Genomic DNA, 17,797 nt, shown 5'->3' on the forward strand with positions numbered 1-17,797 from the left:
CGTTGCATGATGATGATGATGATGATGATGATGCATGACGAGAACGACAAATAAAAGCAGGAAAAAACATTTTATTTCTACACATTTCGTGATTAAAAAAGTTTCCTAAGTATGTTCCTCATTCTCATGCGGGGTGTATTTAAGTCTTAGAAAGTTTGGTTTAAAAATTCAGGACATAGGAAGTACCATGCACGGACCTTGGGTTCGGATTATTAAAATGGAATCCCTACATTGACTGAGTTTAACAACAACAAAAATTTCCACCAGAGTGTTTTCAAGGATCGGGTGTAATGCGACCAGCCTAGTTCTCTTCAAGCTCACTGAACTGCTTCAAAAATAGCTGTGATAAGACAGATATTAGCAGTCAAAGAATGGAGAGATTATAGCGGGTACCTGCAAGATTACCTGAAGATGATTCCCCGGATTAAGTCTTCTTTTGAGTCCTTTCGAGGGCCGGATTAAAGGCAGATATTTCTTTGACATAAATACTTTCGGTTCCTCGAGCAAATTTGACGGGTTTCGGATTAGTCCTCCGTCTTTTTCAGATTCTGCTTCGAGAGATCTTGAGATGGTACTAGAGATTTAAGTCAAAGTAATCAGACTCAATGGTTTCTTTGCCCAGACCGCACCCGAAAGAGCTCTCCCAGAAGCCCCTTATAGAACTGTAAAATCTAGCCGGCCGATGCTTCAAAACCAGTGCCTGGCACTCGCTTTAGACCTCCATCGTGTTTCCTAAGCTTAAGAGTCGTCGATGTATTCTGATTATCTTGGTCGAACTGGGTTATAACGGTTATATAACCGAAAACTTTTCGTTCTAACAAAAATATCTTATCGTTATAAACAAAGCCATTTTGTTATACCGAAAACAAGTTCGTTATAAAGACTTTTCTTTACAACAAAAACATTATTTTCGTAATAATTTTTCGTTATAATGCAAAAAAAAAACCCAAAACCGTTTTGTTATAACGAGCAAAAACTATTTGTCATAAAGATAATTTCGAAACACAATTGCGGCCATCTTTTTTTTTCTAATTTCGCTGCATTACGCTTCCATACGTTACGAACAAGACAACCTCTTTTTGACGACCATGACCGATTTTCGCTTTGACCAGTCTTGGGACGGCCAGCGCGCTTCGCCATCCTCACACCAAGTCCTGGTATTGAGAACATAAAAAGGTCACTGTTTCCTTCGAGAGTTGTAAAAAAAAAAAGAAAGTCGATTGTGATTGTTCACAATTGTTTTTTAATTTAACTCTTTTGTTGCTATTTGACACACTTTAATAATAATTCTTTCAGACAACGACAAGGTGTTTTTGTCAAAATTCATTATGGATGTAGCACAATGGTACGAGGCTACGACCTCGCAGCGAGTACCGTCCGTCGATAATTGGCCGGCAATCGCGTTCCATGTACCCATGATCTCTTCGCCACAAAAGCGCCCAAATTTTTGCCTCCGGCGGACTGGATTTCATCCACCAATCTCCCCTCCTGACGAATCTCATCATTTGCCTTTTGTCCTAGGTTACGTAAGTGACCTTAGCAAACCGTTACACACCACGCTCCGTTGAAGCTATTGTTGTACGAGTAGTCCAGCGGTGTTCGGCCTTTCATGAGCGGGTGATCAGCGCTGCTAGTCCCGGTGAACAATCCAGAGCACTCCGATGGTGTTTATCTTCCGCTGTAAAGGACATTACGAGCTCATTCAGATGTTATTTGGGTGACAGAAGGGCGGATGTTGGAATTGAGAGTCATTCTACGAGAGTAAAATGAATCACACGCCTTGTTTGAAATCAATCGGGGAACATGTTTCGTGAGTGGCCACAAATTGAAAATTGAGCGACGTCAGTGCTGTGGAATTTTCCGCAGAGTTGGATGCTTGACGATGTAAAAACTATTCTAGAATCATCAACGATTAAAACTCTTTGTCAACGCGGAAGGTAATTAGACAGTATCTTTTCTTTGTTTGTAAAGGCAAATTGGAAATTCATAAACTATTATAGGAAAGAATTGTAACACCCTATACTTATCACAAATTACCTTTTTTAATGGCAAAAATCTAGATTTTGTAAAGTATCTTGTCACAAAAATCAATATGCATACATCACTGATGTCTTATCAACAATTATCTTTCTCTGCTAATAGACGAGACTAACAGGTAATCCACTCTGTTGTCAAGGAAACGAAGACAAAAGAAGCTTACTAGAATCTTCGTTGAAGATGACACCTGCCAATTAACCCTCATCCAGGAGATTTGACGAGCAAGTTGAATGATATTTGCTGGACTGAAAGCTGAAGACGGAAGTAGTTGCTCTCCAAACAATGTAAGTGCGGTTAGACGACATCCGACATCACAAGAGGTGTCTTCATGCCTGCGATAAACATCAACGCCTCAACTTCGCATCATAGAGCAACGTTCCTTGCTCTATGTTCACACTGACTGCTGAGGTATCAAGAGTGGTTGACCGACACATCTAACGCCTGGGGAACCATAACTTGAATGATTTTCCGATTTGGATGAAGTTGATACACGCTTGACGACAGATCGCAAGTGAATTTAAACAGCGGGAATATCGAAATGAAAATGACGCCAAAAGAGGTGAGATATTTCTGAGGTTGTGTACCGACTTCGAACAAAGGAAAATGCTTACTGGAAAATGCGGTTTAATCAAAATTCTATACCACTCATAAAAACTATAATCACTGTGTAACCAATGGACTGGAAAATATACTGTTGTAAAAAAAATGCTATATATCAAATCGTCATTGTGATGTGAAGATTTTGCAGGGTAGAATATATAGATTAAAACTTAGTCATCCTGTCTCAAGTTAGTGACTAGGCGATTCCTAAGAAAACACCTTCCACTTCGTTGTTTGTAAATTGACTTGCAATTCAATCGATTACCACTGTGACACGTGCATACTTTCAAATAATAGGAAAAAAACCTTGAAAGTCTTCAAAATTCTACGAAATTGCGAATCGATTTTGGTATCGCCATTTCTGCTCTCCGAATCAATCGATATAAAAAAGGGAAAGCGCGTGGCTTCTGAAAAGAAAATGGCCGACGTTCCTACAATTGAGCTTCATTAGTCCCAAAGTCATTCATTAAGAGCTATACAATACTACCCTGCTTGGACAAAAGCCAAACCATCAAGACGTCGTGTTCCTTTGTTTGTTGCTTATTTTGTTCCAATTGACTCTTTATCTTATTCATGTGATTTTCTTCTGTATTTCATCCTTCGCAGGCGAGATGGAAGTTCATCCGGGCAGTGCGCATGATCATCATGCAAATTACCCTGAACAAGTGAGTCCAACATCGCTATGTGACGAAAATCAAATTAAATATTATATGCGACTGTTTGCATTCTAATTCCCGTATCAAAGTCAACATTCTCGTTACCACAAACTGGGTCGACCCATCGTGAATTCGGATCATGATGACCGTACTTTAAAAACAATAATTTGAAGAAAAAAATATGTGACCCGCCACCAAATCCATTTGTAAGGTTTACAAGTTGTGTTTTAGTACTTCGAAACTGATCCCAAGTTCAACTTCGAGCTCAGAAACCCTAGGTATAGTCATGGACAATAGAGCAATGCCTGTGTGCTTAATTTCACAGATAATAAAGTGTTTTATGCCTACGAGCATTTCGTCCGACCTGAGCCATAATTGGTGGCTCGCATTATGGCACCATATAGATGCATGCCTCTTGACTTTTCCTTTTTGACTACGACAGTCAAACCACACCTGTACCTTAGTAACCATGTTTTGCAACCGACTTTGAACAAAATATAGTCCTTGCATTGCGTGTGAAGCTCCGAAGCCCAACTATAGTGGATGAGGTAAATACACAATGGCTCATCATTTTGAAGGCTTCTCCTAAATCCACACTCATTTTAAAGCCGATGACCTACCAAGGTCCTCCTACAAATACGAGGATAACCTGCTGCCTGATTGTCCAATGTAGATGATTCAGGAGTTTAGATTAAAAAAATACTTGTTCTAAAGCTCGAAAGTTAAGTGTTGAAGCGCGAAATTCCACGCATGCACAAGCGTTCGGGTGTATTTTCTTTCCATTTACATGTACTGCACTTGTAAGATCAACCATTTTTTCTCGTAAATTTGTTAGAGAGTTTGAGCAAACAAAATTACTTAAAATCGGCTCATGATGACCTCGATACGTTTATTCATTTGCTGAAGGTTTACCCTACGGAATCCTGCAAGTTTTCCTATAATTCTAAAGCATCTCCTCTTTTCCCTTGGACATGTTAGGCAGTGTGATGTGATGTTTTTCCCGTCACTCGTTTGTTGCTTGCTCTGCTTCCAGCTATCCCTCGTTACATTTCTCAGCCAACATTGAAAAGTATTGTCCTCACTTCCTGTTTACTTCCACTGGCGTATCGGAATTGTCAAAGACCTTCTAATGAACGGTCCCAATTGTAAGTTTGTCACTTCCATGTTTGCTCACTCAAATTGAACCTCGGACCTCAGAGGAATGAAAGCCAGTTTTGTTGTTGACTTGGGCGTCCATTCTTTCTTGCTTGAAGTCAAACATCGTTCAAATTGCAGCTACTACTGCCGTACGCGTACGAAATTATGTTTGTCGTTAATGCTATGGATACTTTGAAGCATTAATAAAGTCTCTTAAAAAAAATCCGTTACTTTTCTTTTTTTGAGATTGACGACTTTTGAAACATCGGCAAACAATCCCACGCATTTTTCAGTTCCGAAATCAGCCAAAGGGGCGACGAATGGGACGCTAAAATATTGGAAAAGTAAATTTCTGCTACTTGTTTGAGTCTATAGTAGCTTACAGCATTGCGAAATCACTAGATAACTTCACACCTTACTAATTGTTACAAAAAACATCAGCATTCAATTCACCAACAATTAAGCTTTAGGCCTAAAAAAAAAATGTTGAGTTGTATTCCTTAATTTTGTTTCATTTCAGGGGGACAGCCGAAGTGGAGGAAGAGGACCAAGTCCTGTCCTTCAATTCGCACATTGAGGGCGTGGATGGGGTGACCATGGAACAACTGACATTCGATAAGAAATACTTCCGCGCTAAACGAGAGGTAAAGAAACTAGATCCAAGATGTTGTTTTGCCCGGAAGAAGTGGAGCTTCGAGGCACGGAGGCTGCAGTAACAAAATATTTCTTAGTAAATTTAATATCGTCTTCGTTGTTGCATTTATTCTTTTGGCGGTTGACATTGACTGGAATTCATTTTGTACTGTTTTGTCTAGACGCGCATCACCCAAGACGTGAAGAACGTACTGAGCGTGGAGCAAGAAGACCGTACGCATGCGCAGCTCCAACTGGTAAGAACGTTGTAACGGAAACATTGACCCTAACTACATGCAAAGGAAGTAACTGTCTACATTGCCTAATATAATACAAGAACATTCACAAGGGCAGTGTCTTAGCTTTGTCCATATAATAGACACTAGGTGTTGTTACATCTTTTTGCACTCTTTTTCTCATTTTGAGTACTTTGTTTTTTGTCTGCTTAGGCTCTCCATGGTCTTCAATCCATCTCATCCTTTGCTGAATATCCTCTTCACATTCAAGAGAAGTTGGTACGAGTGGCGTTCTTCTATAAGTAAGTTACAGCTTCACCAAGATATTAACAGCCGTAGCAACGTACTAAAGTCACAAACATCTCAGAGGCTTACTGTGCCTGTTGTAGGTTGCTCAGGGGCAACAGCTACATGAAGTATACTGTAAGTTAAAGCTTTAGCAAAGACAATCATAAACACACACATTTAAGAAGACTTGGAGGTCTCAAGCTCCTAGTTTCTTTGCGTGAATATACTTTCATGCCATCTTTTCTCGCTTTGTTTGGCAGCATCCCAGCCAAGAGGGTAATCATCCGAGAGGGTCACAATGCCGAGATATTTTACTTCCTCATCACCGGGTCTGGTAAGATGGTCTTCAATTTGTTTCCCCGACAAGTGGGAAACTTATTCAATATTTCAATTATTTCGTTGTCAAAATGCAACCACCAAAATTTGTATTAGGTACCAAAAGTACCAACTGAACAACGACGATGTTGGCTTACAGTTGACTTGATGATGTTGGTTGTGTAATGCACTGATATGTTAGTTCCAGTCGTCTCAATGTGAAATGTTTTTTACAGATAATTTTTCAAAACTTCTTTGCCAAACTTTAAAAGTTTGTCATGATTGCATGCATGTGTAGCTGCAGTGACCTGTGCAGATGTGGATCGAGTGACCAAGGAACCCGCAGCCAAAGTGACACAAGTCCTACGTAAGGGAGAATGCTTCGGAGAACGGGAGCTACTTCATAACATCAAACGAACGCATACCATCACGGCTGAGGTGCCGTGCGAACTGATTGCAATTGAAATGGAGGTACATTCATTTATGCATGTGCCTTAACATATGTTGGTTACATAAGCCCACACGAACTTAATTCAGGGGTGTGAGTGACCACTGATAAAAATAGCTGAAAACAGCTGAAAAAGGTGTAAAAAAGCTGAACTTGTGGAAATCTCCTATACTTTTGTACACAGCAAGTGAGGGAAAAAAGCTGAAATCCAAAACAAAAAAAGCTGAAATCAGCTATAAAGCTGAGATTTCACACCCCTGTTAATTGCAAGGATCTTAGGACCACGTTATACCACAAGTTGTAGCGATGTCATGTGTTATATATTCTGATGTTGCAGCATAAGTTAAAGTGACAGAGCATTTCAACACCATGTTGTTAACAGGTCAAGTTTAACTGTGATGTTTTGTGATGCCAGAGAGTGAAGTGGTAAAATAACCGACAGAGAAATGGTTCGTTGCTATAAAACAGTGTCAATTATTACTTACTCATGAGCGTTTTATTGTTGTCTTATTGTTGCTGCAGGATTTCTTTGACATGTTCATGGGTGAGGGTGACCACGGAAAGGAAATGGAACATCTCAAGTTTTTAAGGTAGGCTCATTGCAGTTCACTTCGAATATTCCCCCCCCCCAAAAAAAAGGACCATGTATGGAGCTATAGTTTTGCACAACTTTCTTGAAGTTCAAAACTTGAATTTAACGTTACTCTTTACTTGGCTGACATGATATAATGGGCCTTGTAAAATTGTAATGTTGTTTCTCGGTGTTTTTTTTTCAGGATTCTACCTTTCCTGAAGGGTTGGCCAGTCCGTAAACTAAATGACCATCCACAGATGGGACTCTTCCATTATTTCAAGTAGGTAACAATGCAAATTAAGTGCAATCATGTCCCTCACGAGTCATTACTAGCCACTTTGATCTCCTTTGATTTTTTTTCTGGCAGACGAGGGACCGTTATTACTAAAGACAGCAACCAATCAGACTGGCTGTACATTGTAAAGTCGGTAAGTAAATTTGCAGATTCCAATTACAGAGCCGACCATTTTTTTAACTAAGAAAAAGAAAAGAAAAAATATATAAAAATGTAAGCAATGTTATGAAATGTATTCATCAAAATTGGTAATACACTACACACTTCAGGTGACTTTTCATTGCCTATTTATATAATTTTAATATTTATGGTGTATTTGAATATTTTGTTGACTTACACCCCAGGGTTCCTGTCAAGTGATTAAGGAGTTATCTGAAGCCAGGCCCGGCCAGCAGCGACGGAGTAGCACAAGCCTGGACCCCAATATGAACGAGAAATTTGCCCCCAATGGTCTCAATGTCGGTAAGTCAACGGAGGCTAACCAGTAATACTTGCAACATATCTCAAAAGGGTGAAACAATGACTTTCTCATACGTGAGATGTGGGGTTCTAAGAAAATCCAGAAGTTGTGACTTGGTGTTTCGGTCCGTATGCTTTGAAATTTATGTTACAGCGATATTGGAAGAGGATGTACTTTGTTTCTGTAGTTTTGAAACTTGAAAAGCTGAAGATCCTTGCTTGTTGTTGTATTATTGTTTCTAGTTTATATTTTTCAGCAAGCACAGCTGACTTGGTCCATTGGCACTTGTTGTTTACAGGTCCCAAGATTGATAATCGAAGACGGCGATCGTCAGTCAGAGAGCAGGATCTGAACAGCCTGAGAGTTCCATCATCACTGGATGATACGAGGGTGAGTCAAGTTTGACCACAAATTTTGAATAAACTTTAAAGTGGGACTTGTCACAGGTGGTTTCCTGGTCATGCTCAAGTACCCCCTCAACGGTGAGAAAGAGATATGAAGGACACTTAGCAATGTTTCTGCCATTTGCCAACACTCAAAGTGTATTTCCCCGTGAAGATACCATGGGCTGTTTTTTTTTTAATAACATGTTTTTTTTTTCAGTAATGAATTTTGCTATTTTTTGTTTTGCAGTCCCAAGATGGTGACAAGAAGGTAGTGTTTGTCCAACTAGACATGCTGCTACCAAAAGATGTATTTGTAAGTGTATGATTTTCATTTTTTTTTTTCCTTCCAAAATTTATTTCAGCACTTCTGGGGGAAATTTACCAAAAAATAACAAGTGGAGTGGATATATTGGCTGATTGGGAAAATTAAATTAAATTTCTAAAATCTGTCTCACCAATGGCCACAAGATACATAGTTATGTTCCTCACAATTGATGGAGTCACTAAGCAGAAATCCTTGCTGAGCAGAACTGTCACTAAGCAGAAATCCTTGCTGAGCAGAACTCACAGTCACAAATGTTATTCATCACATGAAGTTACCGCTGCATAGCATATCGTTGATGTCTCTATACAGGCCAATTCGTGAAATGCATTAAAGTTACATACTGATTCTGCTGACATTTCAGCCTAGTTCATTCTATGGGCTTGCTTTCGTCAAGTGAATCGGAAATCTTAGTAAACCTCTTTCATCTGTACATCCCTAGGGTCTGCCATTCTTATGCTGTGATGCTGGCATCATCGACGCTAGGCAACCCAGCCTAAGTCTTGTCAGCCGCGGGGCAGAAGTCATCATGTTGAATAAGAGATTCTTCCTTGAACACGCCTCCCAGTATGTTACCCGTCATCTGAAGGAAATTGTCCGTCCGTACCCGCTGCAAGAAACGCTGCAGAAACACCTGCAGGCTCATACAGACTGGCAACACTACAAGCAACAGACACTGTCGACGGTGGTGACCGGAACCAGACGCAAGTCTGTCAGCCAACCTCCTTAAGGCAACAGGAAATGGATTGAGAGAAATGGGACCAGACTAGTCCGTCACCTTGGCTCATTAACCAAGGTCGTACTGGGTTTTGATTTGTTTCAGAAGCAAATCCGGCACCAGACTCCTAAAAAACGACCGAGCGAAGTGACATTGTTGACCTACCACTTTGAACCATAGAGCAAAGGACCCTATGTTTGAACAAAGCTGGAAATTATCCAATATTTTGTATCTGGAACTGGACCATTGTCTTTAATTCAATGGTGACCGGAACCATCATGAGTCTGTTATCCGACCTCAATTTCAGTAAAAAACTTCATGGTTTGTAGAGATGGAAACCAGACTAAGTCTGTTTCCTGCTCAGGAGACAATCTGTTGAACTTGAACTACAATGTTTTCAGTTTGAAAGATTCCTGTAGTTTTTCTTTATTGCTTACTTTTGAACTTAAGAAATTTATATCTACAAAAAATACATAAGCAATGTCCATAAAAGTTTTTCTGTATTTTTAGTTTTCATTTCAGTGAAAAATCATACTTCCTGCACTGGTTTTTCTTCATGATGCTTAGTAAGTGATTTTCTGAGTAGTTTTTATTTGATATACATGTATTTGCCAGTTTTAAAGTTACCAAAATTAAAGTGACTGTGTGTATGTTATTTCTTACAATGAGGAAAGTGAAATGTCACCGTGACAGCAATTTCACAGGAAATTATAAAATAATGCATCAAATCATGTAGAAAAACCAGCGAAAATAAGGTTTAGTGGACATTGTAATATACCAATAAGTTACTTTATTACAAATTATATGAACTTATATTTACAACCCTGCAATCACAAGAATATATACATATCACTGGCTGTGAATATTTCTTCTTGAAGAGGCAATGTCTGATTTCTTAAGAATGTGTTATAGAACAGCCTTGCACTGCTCATGACCAAATGATGACCAAATAAAAAAAGAGTTGCAGTGAAATCTCGACAAGTCAAAACCTGCTAACTCGAAAATCCTTCTAGCTCAAAGTAAGAACTTATTCCCATCTATTGTTGAAAAGAAAATCCATTTGCTAACTCAAAACTCTGCTTAACTCAAAATTTGAGCCCAATCCCCTGAGTTTTGACTTATCGAGATTTCACTGTATACATTGTTGGCAGTTTGAACACAAGGTGAAAGAAAACAATTGCTTCTATCTTGTACAGAAAAAATGAACATTTTTTTAAAAATGAATCTCTCCAAAAGAAGCCATTGCTAAAATGAAGTAGTGAAACTCAGTTTGATCAGTTGCTAAGTCACCTACAAACTTAAATTTGAAATTAACACCAAAACAACTGAAGTACCAGTAATTTGAACCAAACCATCTTTTCATTAAATATCTGTGTTTCAGAATTTGTTTTGTGCATTTCGTGGCAGAAAATTGCTGATTTATGCGTAGGCAGACATTAGATGAAAATATGCTCTGTACAAAAATCATCTCAAAATTATTCTACTTCGAAATTTTATATTACAAATAAATATGTACATAAATACAGCCTGTATTTCTTTCCATTTCTGAACTGTAAATAACTGTGAACGGCTTAGCACAATCTGAGCATGCCTTAAGTATGAATTTAACCAAACAACTTTTTTCTGATACAAAATAAAAATAAACTGAAAACGAAATCTTGTTTCAGTTTGTGTAATTTTAAATGGCAATTAAATTTCAGATGTTCAGTATTGTGTCAGTAAACAAAAAATGGGCTGCACATACTCATGCTGTTTCATTTAAAACAAAAATTAAATGTTTGGTACACGTATGCAACTTGCCTTCAGCCACATAAATGATGACATCAAACATCTGTTGGACTTGAGGAATCACAAGAATAGAAACCAGTTTAAAAGTAAATAAACACAGAACAAAACAATTAAAACAATTGAGGACTAAATCTTACTTTCATAAATCTTCCTCCCTCATGATTGGCTGGCTGGGGGGTCTAGCTGGCTCCTCAGCAGGCTCTTCCATTCCCAGAGGGGTGGTACACAGCATGTTGACACTGATGCGCAATGGGAACTGCACGTGTTTGTCATTGGTGAGTACCACTGCCTCCTGGCAACAAAACATTCGTTTACGTTATAAAAATCACATGTCAATCAAAAGTCAAATCACGGGTCAACTCACAAGCAAATCACAAGTCATATCACAAGTCAGTAATAAGTCAAATCTAAAGTATTTCACAAGTCAACAGCAAGTTAATCACTCGTCCATCACATGTCAGATCACAAGTCAAATCACAAGTCAGATCACAAGTCAAATCACAAGTCAAATTACAAGTCAAATCACAAGTCAATCACAAGTCAAATCACAAGTCAGTCACAAGTCAAATCACAAGTCAATCACAAGTCAATTATAAGTCAATCAAATGTAAAGCACAATTCAAGTACAATTCCATCATGAGTCAATCACTTGTCAATTAGAAGTCAATCAGTTGTCAATCACAAGACAGTCATAAGTCCATCACAAGTCAATGACAGGTCAATCATAAGTCAATCAGTCGTCAATCACAAGACAGTCATAAGTCCATCACAAGTCAATGACAGGTCAATCACAGGTCAGGTTGCACTGGATAAACAGAAACAAAAGACGCTCTTTAGTCAGATTCATTTGAATAGTTTATCACCTGACTAAAGACTTGTGATTGACTTGTGTCTGTCAATGACTTATTCACGAGGGCTTGATTACAACTCTTGCAGAGTATCAGATTCACTTGATACGTACCTCGTCTTTGCTGAGACTCAGTACCTTTAGATCGCCTTTCTTCTGGTAAAGGACATGGCCCTGGCTGTCATAGGATATCACACGGACCCTGGGGCAAGAATATTCATTACTTGACTTTCTTACGTTCACTTCAAATGCTGGCATGCTTGACATGTACTTAACTGACTGAAATATGTCAGTTCAGACAAGTGTTTTTGTAAAAGAATAACTACTTTATTTGTGTAATTATAAAAGCTCTTAGAGACTCTAAAATCCATGCGGTGGTTTTTGGAGCGAGGCAGATGTCTCACCTGAACATAATATTGCGTGAGTTTTGCAGATTGACACTGGCGACCACAGGATGTGTGGCGGTATTCCTACGGAAGATGAGTAACCTGTGAAAAAAAAATATGGTCACTGAATTTTTCTGACAAACGGGATCCAAACTATTTAGGTCTATATAAATATGAGTTCCAGGACTCAAGTTACTGACCTATTTGCAAACGTGAAGAGGACATCCATTCCATAGTTGTAGCCAGTCCATCTCCAACAGTACTGTTAACAAAACAGGAAATTATTCAATGATGAGAACCTTCAATTAACTCAATTATATATTTCTGTCAAAGTCTTTGATTTCCATTTATTTGTTTGCATATCAACAGCTTCAATTAGCACATTGTTTGGTTCAAGTGAACAACACATTAACTTACATCTGTCTCTCTTGCAATGACGCGACCACAACGTAAAGATTGCTGGTCAAATACTTCAGGAGAAATGGCCTCTTCAGTTGGTCTGCAAAGTTTGAAAAAAGAATTGTCAATTAAAATTGAGGGATAGAGGTGTTACCTAAAAGTTTGGAGCTGTATGTAGTGAACTGCAGTCAATTGAAATTACAACTAGAAAAAAAAAAGTTTGCAAGCCTGCCCTCTGTTGACCGTTTTGTCTAATTCACTATCACAGGTTCTCTGATCGAATTATTTATTAGTGGGAAATTTTCACAAATCCGACAAATTCCAGGGAAAATGTTTGTGGAATGGAGATAAAAATAACAAAAGACAAAATGTGTATGTCGCTTACCCCTGGTTGAGACCTTGCTCCAATCCCAGCATGCATTGCCACTGCTGCTGATACACTGGCAGCAACCATTCTTTGAGAGGGGAAAACAATTAATACAAAGATTAAACGCATATGCACATGGTATATGTTCAAGATGACTCCGGCTAACAAAACACCCTTGAAAGAAAACATGTACTTGTAAGTTTCCAATACAAAAAAAAAGGGTCATCAAGAAAAGGTCATCTGATTTGGGGGGGGGGGATGGGGGTCAGGAACATGACCCCTCCCTTCCTGGTCTAAGCGTTGACTTACCCTTGGGTATAATGTGGTCCTTTTCTACATGTTTGCTGGCTGCTAGATCATTGATGATGTGTTGCAGACGGACACCACGGAATAATGAGACGTACTTCTTGCCTCGTTCTGTCTGGAGGAACAACCCGGGTTCTGATAAAAAGTAAAGATTGACAAATAGGTAATTGATAACGAAGGTTAAACCTCCTGAACTCAGACAGGCCTACTACAAATTTTGACTCTGTTTCATCTAGAGATTTCACTACTTTGTTCGATAATCTATGAGTACTTACTATACGCTCTGAAGAATGCATCGGCATCTTTGCTGAGATTCTTGAAGTTCCCATTCCACGAAGGCATCAGCTTCAAAAACACAAACTGTAGGGGAAAAATTTTAGAACTGTTGTTGATTAAAGGGAATATACATCATTTGCTTTTGCTGTAATTTTCAGAAATGGATGGAATAGGGGGGTTGGAAATATAAAGCAAATATAGTTACACTGACTTTTTGGAGGTTTTGGGTTCGAAAATGCTAGAAAAACGATCATTTTCCTGTAGTCTGGTTCCCTGACTCCATATAAGAAGAAACAGAGCAGTTTACATACATTGGGGAATTGTAAGGTCAGGGAACCAGTCTAGCTGGCTGGTACCCGTTCATAGGTTTGTAATCGATTGCAAACAAGTGTAATGGTCAATTGGGGCCAGTATTTGAAAAAAAGCCAGTTGTTTCCAACGCTGATCGGCCGATCAGCGTTGGAAATTGATACAAAAATACCACTTTTCTTGAAAATGACAGTATACCAGGTGCCATAATTTTACAGGATGCTTTAGACTGTCATTTACCAACATCCTGTTAAGGTATTTCGCAAAAACTTGGTAGTTTTATTTTTCGATGTTTGCAAATGTTGTATATTCCCTTTAACGACTGCATATACTTACTCTATCTACAACCAGACAAGAAATTAATAAAAAATGTTTTGCTTCTTTTGTTTGCAAGATTCACATGTTAATTAGTTCATTTTAATTATTTTTGAATTTTTTCACAAGAGATTTAAAACTTCAACGGCTACAAAAAATTCACTTGGAAGTTGTTCTTACCTTTTTGACCATGGAGTAAACATCCATCTCCACCTGAAGCACAAAGAGATTTGGTGACCTTATCACCTTCTCAAATAACTCCAGGCTGCCAAAAAGGTCAAAGGTCACATCAAAATGAATCTCAATAACATCCATAAGACCACCAGAAGAAGCAATTTACTTGTGAAAATCTTAATTTTAGGATTGCTCACCTTAATTCTTGAAGCAAGGAAGCTCTTTGCATGTCCATCAAATTCTGTTCCAACCAGTTAACACAGCTACAAAGAAATACAAAAACAGTGAAATTGCATGTAGATCTTTGTCATTTGATTGGTGGAACTCACATCACGTGACATTCATTATTGCTCCCATTCACACCGGGGGTCAAAAAGTCCCATTCGCCCATGGTGAATGGGATTTACTATTCAACAGTTAGGATCGCTTTTGTTCCATGGCGCAGTATTTGTGTGCAAATGCAAGCTGGTGTGCACATTGAGCGTTGCGCGTATTGTTCCCAAGAGCCAGTAGCTACAGAGTTGGGCTCGTGAAGGGGTGGTTTGGAAGAGAGAAATACATTTCCACCAATTATGTATTGAAATAGAAGTTCATTTTAACTGTAAATCAAATGACAAGGATCTATATGTCAGTTATATAAAACAAACATTGAGTGGCTTTAAATTGTGAAATGAGAGGAATATTATCGCCCGGTAAAATCTGGACTTTTCCAGTTCACTCGGCTTCACTTCGTGAAACAGAAAAGTCCAGATTTTACCTTGCGATAATATTCCTCCCATTCCACTCTGAGCCACTCAACATTTGTATGCTGATCTACACTGACAATAAATACATTGCACAAAAAGTGTTATTTCATTAATTTAATTCACCACAGTCAAATTAAGTCAAATCATGATCATCTTTAGAAACAGGGGATCAACAAATACAAAGGAAAACCTTTCTCAAAAGTCATTAAATACTGACTTGGAACCGACTTGTGATGACATACTTGAACTTGATTAAATCCTTTGAAAATCTGAGAATTATAGGTGTTTGTAATTGCTCAGTTTGATAAAAATGTACATCACTTACTTCCGCGTGACTAGTTCCAATCCATAGGCTGAAGCAGCAGTATGGTAGCAACACACTGTCTTTGTGCTTGAAGACAGAAGGAAATAACACAGAAATGTTAGGAAAACAGTTTACAGAAATTTCAAGAATTTTAGTCATAGCCAATCAGTTCTGAATTCACAGTTTATATTCACTTCAGTTCAAATTCACTTCGGTTATAAAATAGCCCTGGAAATTCACAGACGGAGCAAAAATTAAATTTTAATGTGCAAATGTTCACTGCCTTTTATGCTTACCTTATCGTTTCTGTCATAATGTCTGCACACTGGCAAATCAGTCCATCCTATGAAGAAAGAACAAAATATCATTTTCAAAAATTGACAATTATTTTGGCAAGTCTCAGTTAGAAATAATTCTGCACTGAGGAATTCCAAAATGAACCATTTTGGTATAATCTATGACAAAAATTCTTACCAGTTGTAGAAGTGATGCAGCGGCAAGAATCGGGACAACTTTAGCTGGTTCCAACATGACATCATCACGATACAACGATCCTAAGGCAACTTCAAGTGCTATAACCAAACAACAATGGTTGAATGATCTTGTCAACTCAAGTTTTGGAAAAATTATTTCAAAGGCCGATAAAAAATTGTAATATTTAGAATGGTACCTACATGATTTGCATTTAAAGTATGTTGTGATCTTGGCCCACCTTAGCACTTACCAGCAATGTCTATATTATTGTCTGGGATGTCCATAATAATCTCCTTCAAGTTAGACTCCTTCCATGAGCCGCTGAACATGCTGGCAAAATAACTGGACTGAAAAAAGAACACATAAGCCAACTTGAAATGAGACTACCAAAACAACTGTTCTTCTCAGTTAAGTTTCAGTCTATGATCGGACTAAGTTGATGTCCTTACTTTCTTTTAAGTTGAAACTATTTTAAAAACATATTTTCCTGGAAATAGGGGTATTCAGTTGTCATAAAAAGAAAAAAAATCAAAACTGTTTTCTTCTAAAACCACATACCTGGCAGAGATATATCTTGTGTAGATACCACTCCTTGCCCAATGCGTAGATAGTGATATCTGAGTTCTCTCCATTGACAAACAATGTGTCATAAATGTACTTAGATGTTGATTTCAGTTTCTTCCTAATATAATACAAAAGAAAAACATATATAGGTCTAATATTAAATCCTGTATTCGTTGTGTTATTTTGCTTAGGACCGAGCTGAAATAAAAAAAATAATGTTAATGTTAGGCTGAAAATAAAATTATAATAAAAAGTTAACAAAACAACACCAAACGTGACAGTTCGCGTGATATAAATCATCAAAATTCAAATTGAATTTTTTTCAAAGAATGCAGTATCCAGATGCCACTTTTTTGGTTGTATACAAAGTCTATCAACTCTCCATAGGCTATATGGAGAGTTGAATGCATTTTTGAAATTGGAAATGTTTTCCAGACCCAGATTCATGTCTTTTTAACAACATTTTTTTGCAATGACTGATCTTTCAATGAGGTAATTATTAATTATGACAAAAAGTGGCGACAGAGTACAGTGCAGGATGCAATATTCTTTCCTTTTAATTTAAGCCAATCATTCTTTGTCTTCATGACTGCTAACCTTTGAGGTGTTCTCATAATTTCGTCTTCTTCGCTGTCATCATCACTGTCATCCCGCCCTCTTTTCTTCTTCCGTTTCTGACTTGATTCACCCAGGCCGACGAACCACCTTCCGGCTGACAAATAGCCTCCCATTTCCCCCAAAAATTTCACTTCAGTGCAACCTTAAAATAGCCAAAGCAGTCTATGATATGTTACCTATAAAACAGTAAACTTAGAGACATTAAGGATGAGGATTTATAGCATTTTTGACTTTAAAAAGCTTTACAGATAATATTACTTCGGAAGTTCGTTCCATGGAAGCCGCCATGTTGTTTCCGCCCTCTAGCAAATAACAGTAAACGAGAAACAAATCAACGCTGGTACCCGGTGTTCGCATTATGTTTTTCGCGTTGTATGACGACTACCATGCACGGAACAGAGGAGGGTGAGAAGAGGGGTGGAGCTTGGAGAGAAGGGGGTATTTAGAGTTGTAAAGTTCGGAAAATTAAGTGGGTATATCCATTTTATCTTTAAAAAAATAAAGCTTTATTGTTTGAAGGAAATGTCCCGATCAACCCGGAGCATTAAAAGATCTGTGGAATGAATCAAAGTTCATTCACCTGAAAGCGTGCATTAAAGTGTTATTCTCAAAATTGTTATAATGGTAGGCCTAGACCACTAACTTCAGTCTCTCTTTACTAACTTTAGACCTGCATGTATAGGTCTTACTGAATGCTTAACAAAGAAGTATTTTACCATCGTATATTTAGCTACATTACATTAGTATTGTAACGCTCTCAAGTTAATTAGTAGATGTTTACCATCTCACAAGTATAATGGGTATTATAATGGTGTTTTA

The 17,797-nt window shown here is 38.1% G+C and overlaps 2 protein-coding genes across 5 annotated transcripts; one reads left to right on the plus strand and one right to left on the minus strand.

Moving 5' to 3' along the window:
• Window positions 1–1,531: 1,531 nt before the first annotated feature.
• Window positions 1,532–10,104, plus strand: LOC119731757 (cyclic nucleotide-binding domain-containing protein 2-like). Of its 4 annotated transcripts, none has more exons than XM_038204997.1 (15): window positions 1,535–1,937; window positions 2,143–2,596; window positions 3,244–3,302; window positions 4,951–5,074; window positions 5,246–5,320; window positions 5,513–5,601; window positions 5,848–5,921; window positions 6,201–6,373; window positions 6,873–6,940; window positions 7,127–7,204; window positions 7,292–7,352; window positions 7,564–7,681; window positions 7,978–8,069; window positions 8,313–8,378; window positions 8,830–10,104. In XM_038204997.1, exons 2-15 carry the CDS (start codon window positions 2,576–2,578, stop codon window positions 9,115–9,117), a joined length of 1,386 nt encoding a protein of 461 aa, XP_038060925.1. In that variant the 5' UTR covers window positions 1,535–1,937; window positions 2,143–2,575; the 3' UTR covers window positions 9,118–10,104. The 4 variants fall into 4 exon arrangements, with proteins under 4 accessions (XP_038060927.1, XP_038060925.1, XP_038060926.1 ...); XM_038204998.1 differs by having other exon boundaries at window positions 2,177–2,596; XM_038204999.1 differs by lacking the exon at window positions 7,127–7,204 and having other exon boundaries at window positions 1,532–1,937.
• LOC119731755 (germ cell-less protein-like 1) lies at window positions 9,507–17,293 on the minus strand. Its single transcript, XM_038204995.1, has 16 exons — window positions 16,958–17,293; window positions 16,355–16,478; window positions 16,047–16,143; window positions 15,797–15,894; window positions 15,619–15,665; window positions 15,344–15,409; window positions 14,470–14,535; window positions 14,279–14,363; window positions 13,474–13,558; window positions 13,202–13,333; window positions 12,911–12,980; window positions 12,544–12,625; window positions 12,327–12,388; window positions 12,145–12,228; window positions 11,855–11,942; window positions 9,507–11,185 (listed from the first exon to the last, which is right to left on the minus strand). Exons 1-16 carry the CDS (start codon window positions 17,089–17,091, stop codon window positions 11,033–11,035), a joined length of 1,473 nt encoding a protein of 490 aa, XP_038060923.1. The 5' UTR covers window positions 17,092–17,293; the 3' UTR covers window positions 9,507–11,032.
• Between the last annotated feature and the right edge of the window lie 504 nt (window positions 17,294–17,797).

The sequence above is a fragment of the Patiria miniata genome, unplaced genomic scaffold (assembly GCF_015706575.1).
Source record: "Patiria miniata isolate m_02_andy unplaced genomic scaffold, ASM1570657v1 HiC_scaffold_24, whole genome shotgun sequence".
Lineage (NCBI taxonomy): Eukaryota > Metazoa > Echinodermata > Asteroidea > Valvatida > Asterinidae > Patiria > Patiria miniata.

What these genes read in the sequence shown, in the direction of transcription:
- LOC119731757 (XM_038204997.1), top strand. Translation starts at nt 2,576, where the DNA reads ATGAAAATGACGCCAAAAGAG. An exon ending in CGCATGCGCAGCTCCAACTG is followed by an intron (nt 5,321 to 5,512) that starts GTAAGAACGTTG and finishes TTGTCTGCTTAG; the next exon opens with GCTCTCCATGGTCTTCAATC. An exon ending in CCCCAATGGTCTCAATGTCG is followed by an intron (nt 7,682 to 7,977) that starts GTAAGTCAACGG and finishes TGTTGTTTACAG; the next exon opens with GTCCCAAGATTGATAATCGA.
- LOC119731755 (XM_038204995.1), bottom strand. Translation starts at nt 17,091, where the DNA reads ATGGGAGGCTATTTGTCAGCCGGAAGGTGGTTCGTCGGCCTGGGTGAA. An exon ending in ATTATGAGAACACCTCAAAG is followed by an intron (nt 16,479 to 16,957) that starts GTTAGCAGTCAT and finishes GTATTATATTAG; the next exon opens with GAAGAAACTGAAATCAACAT. An exon ending in ACAAGATATATCTCTGCCAG is followed by an intron (nt 16,144 to 16,354) that starts GTATGTGGTTTT and finishes TTCTTTTTTCAG; the next exon opens with TCCAGTTATTTTGCCAGCAT.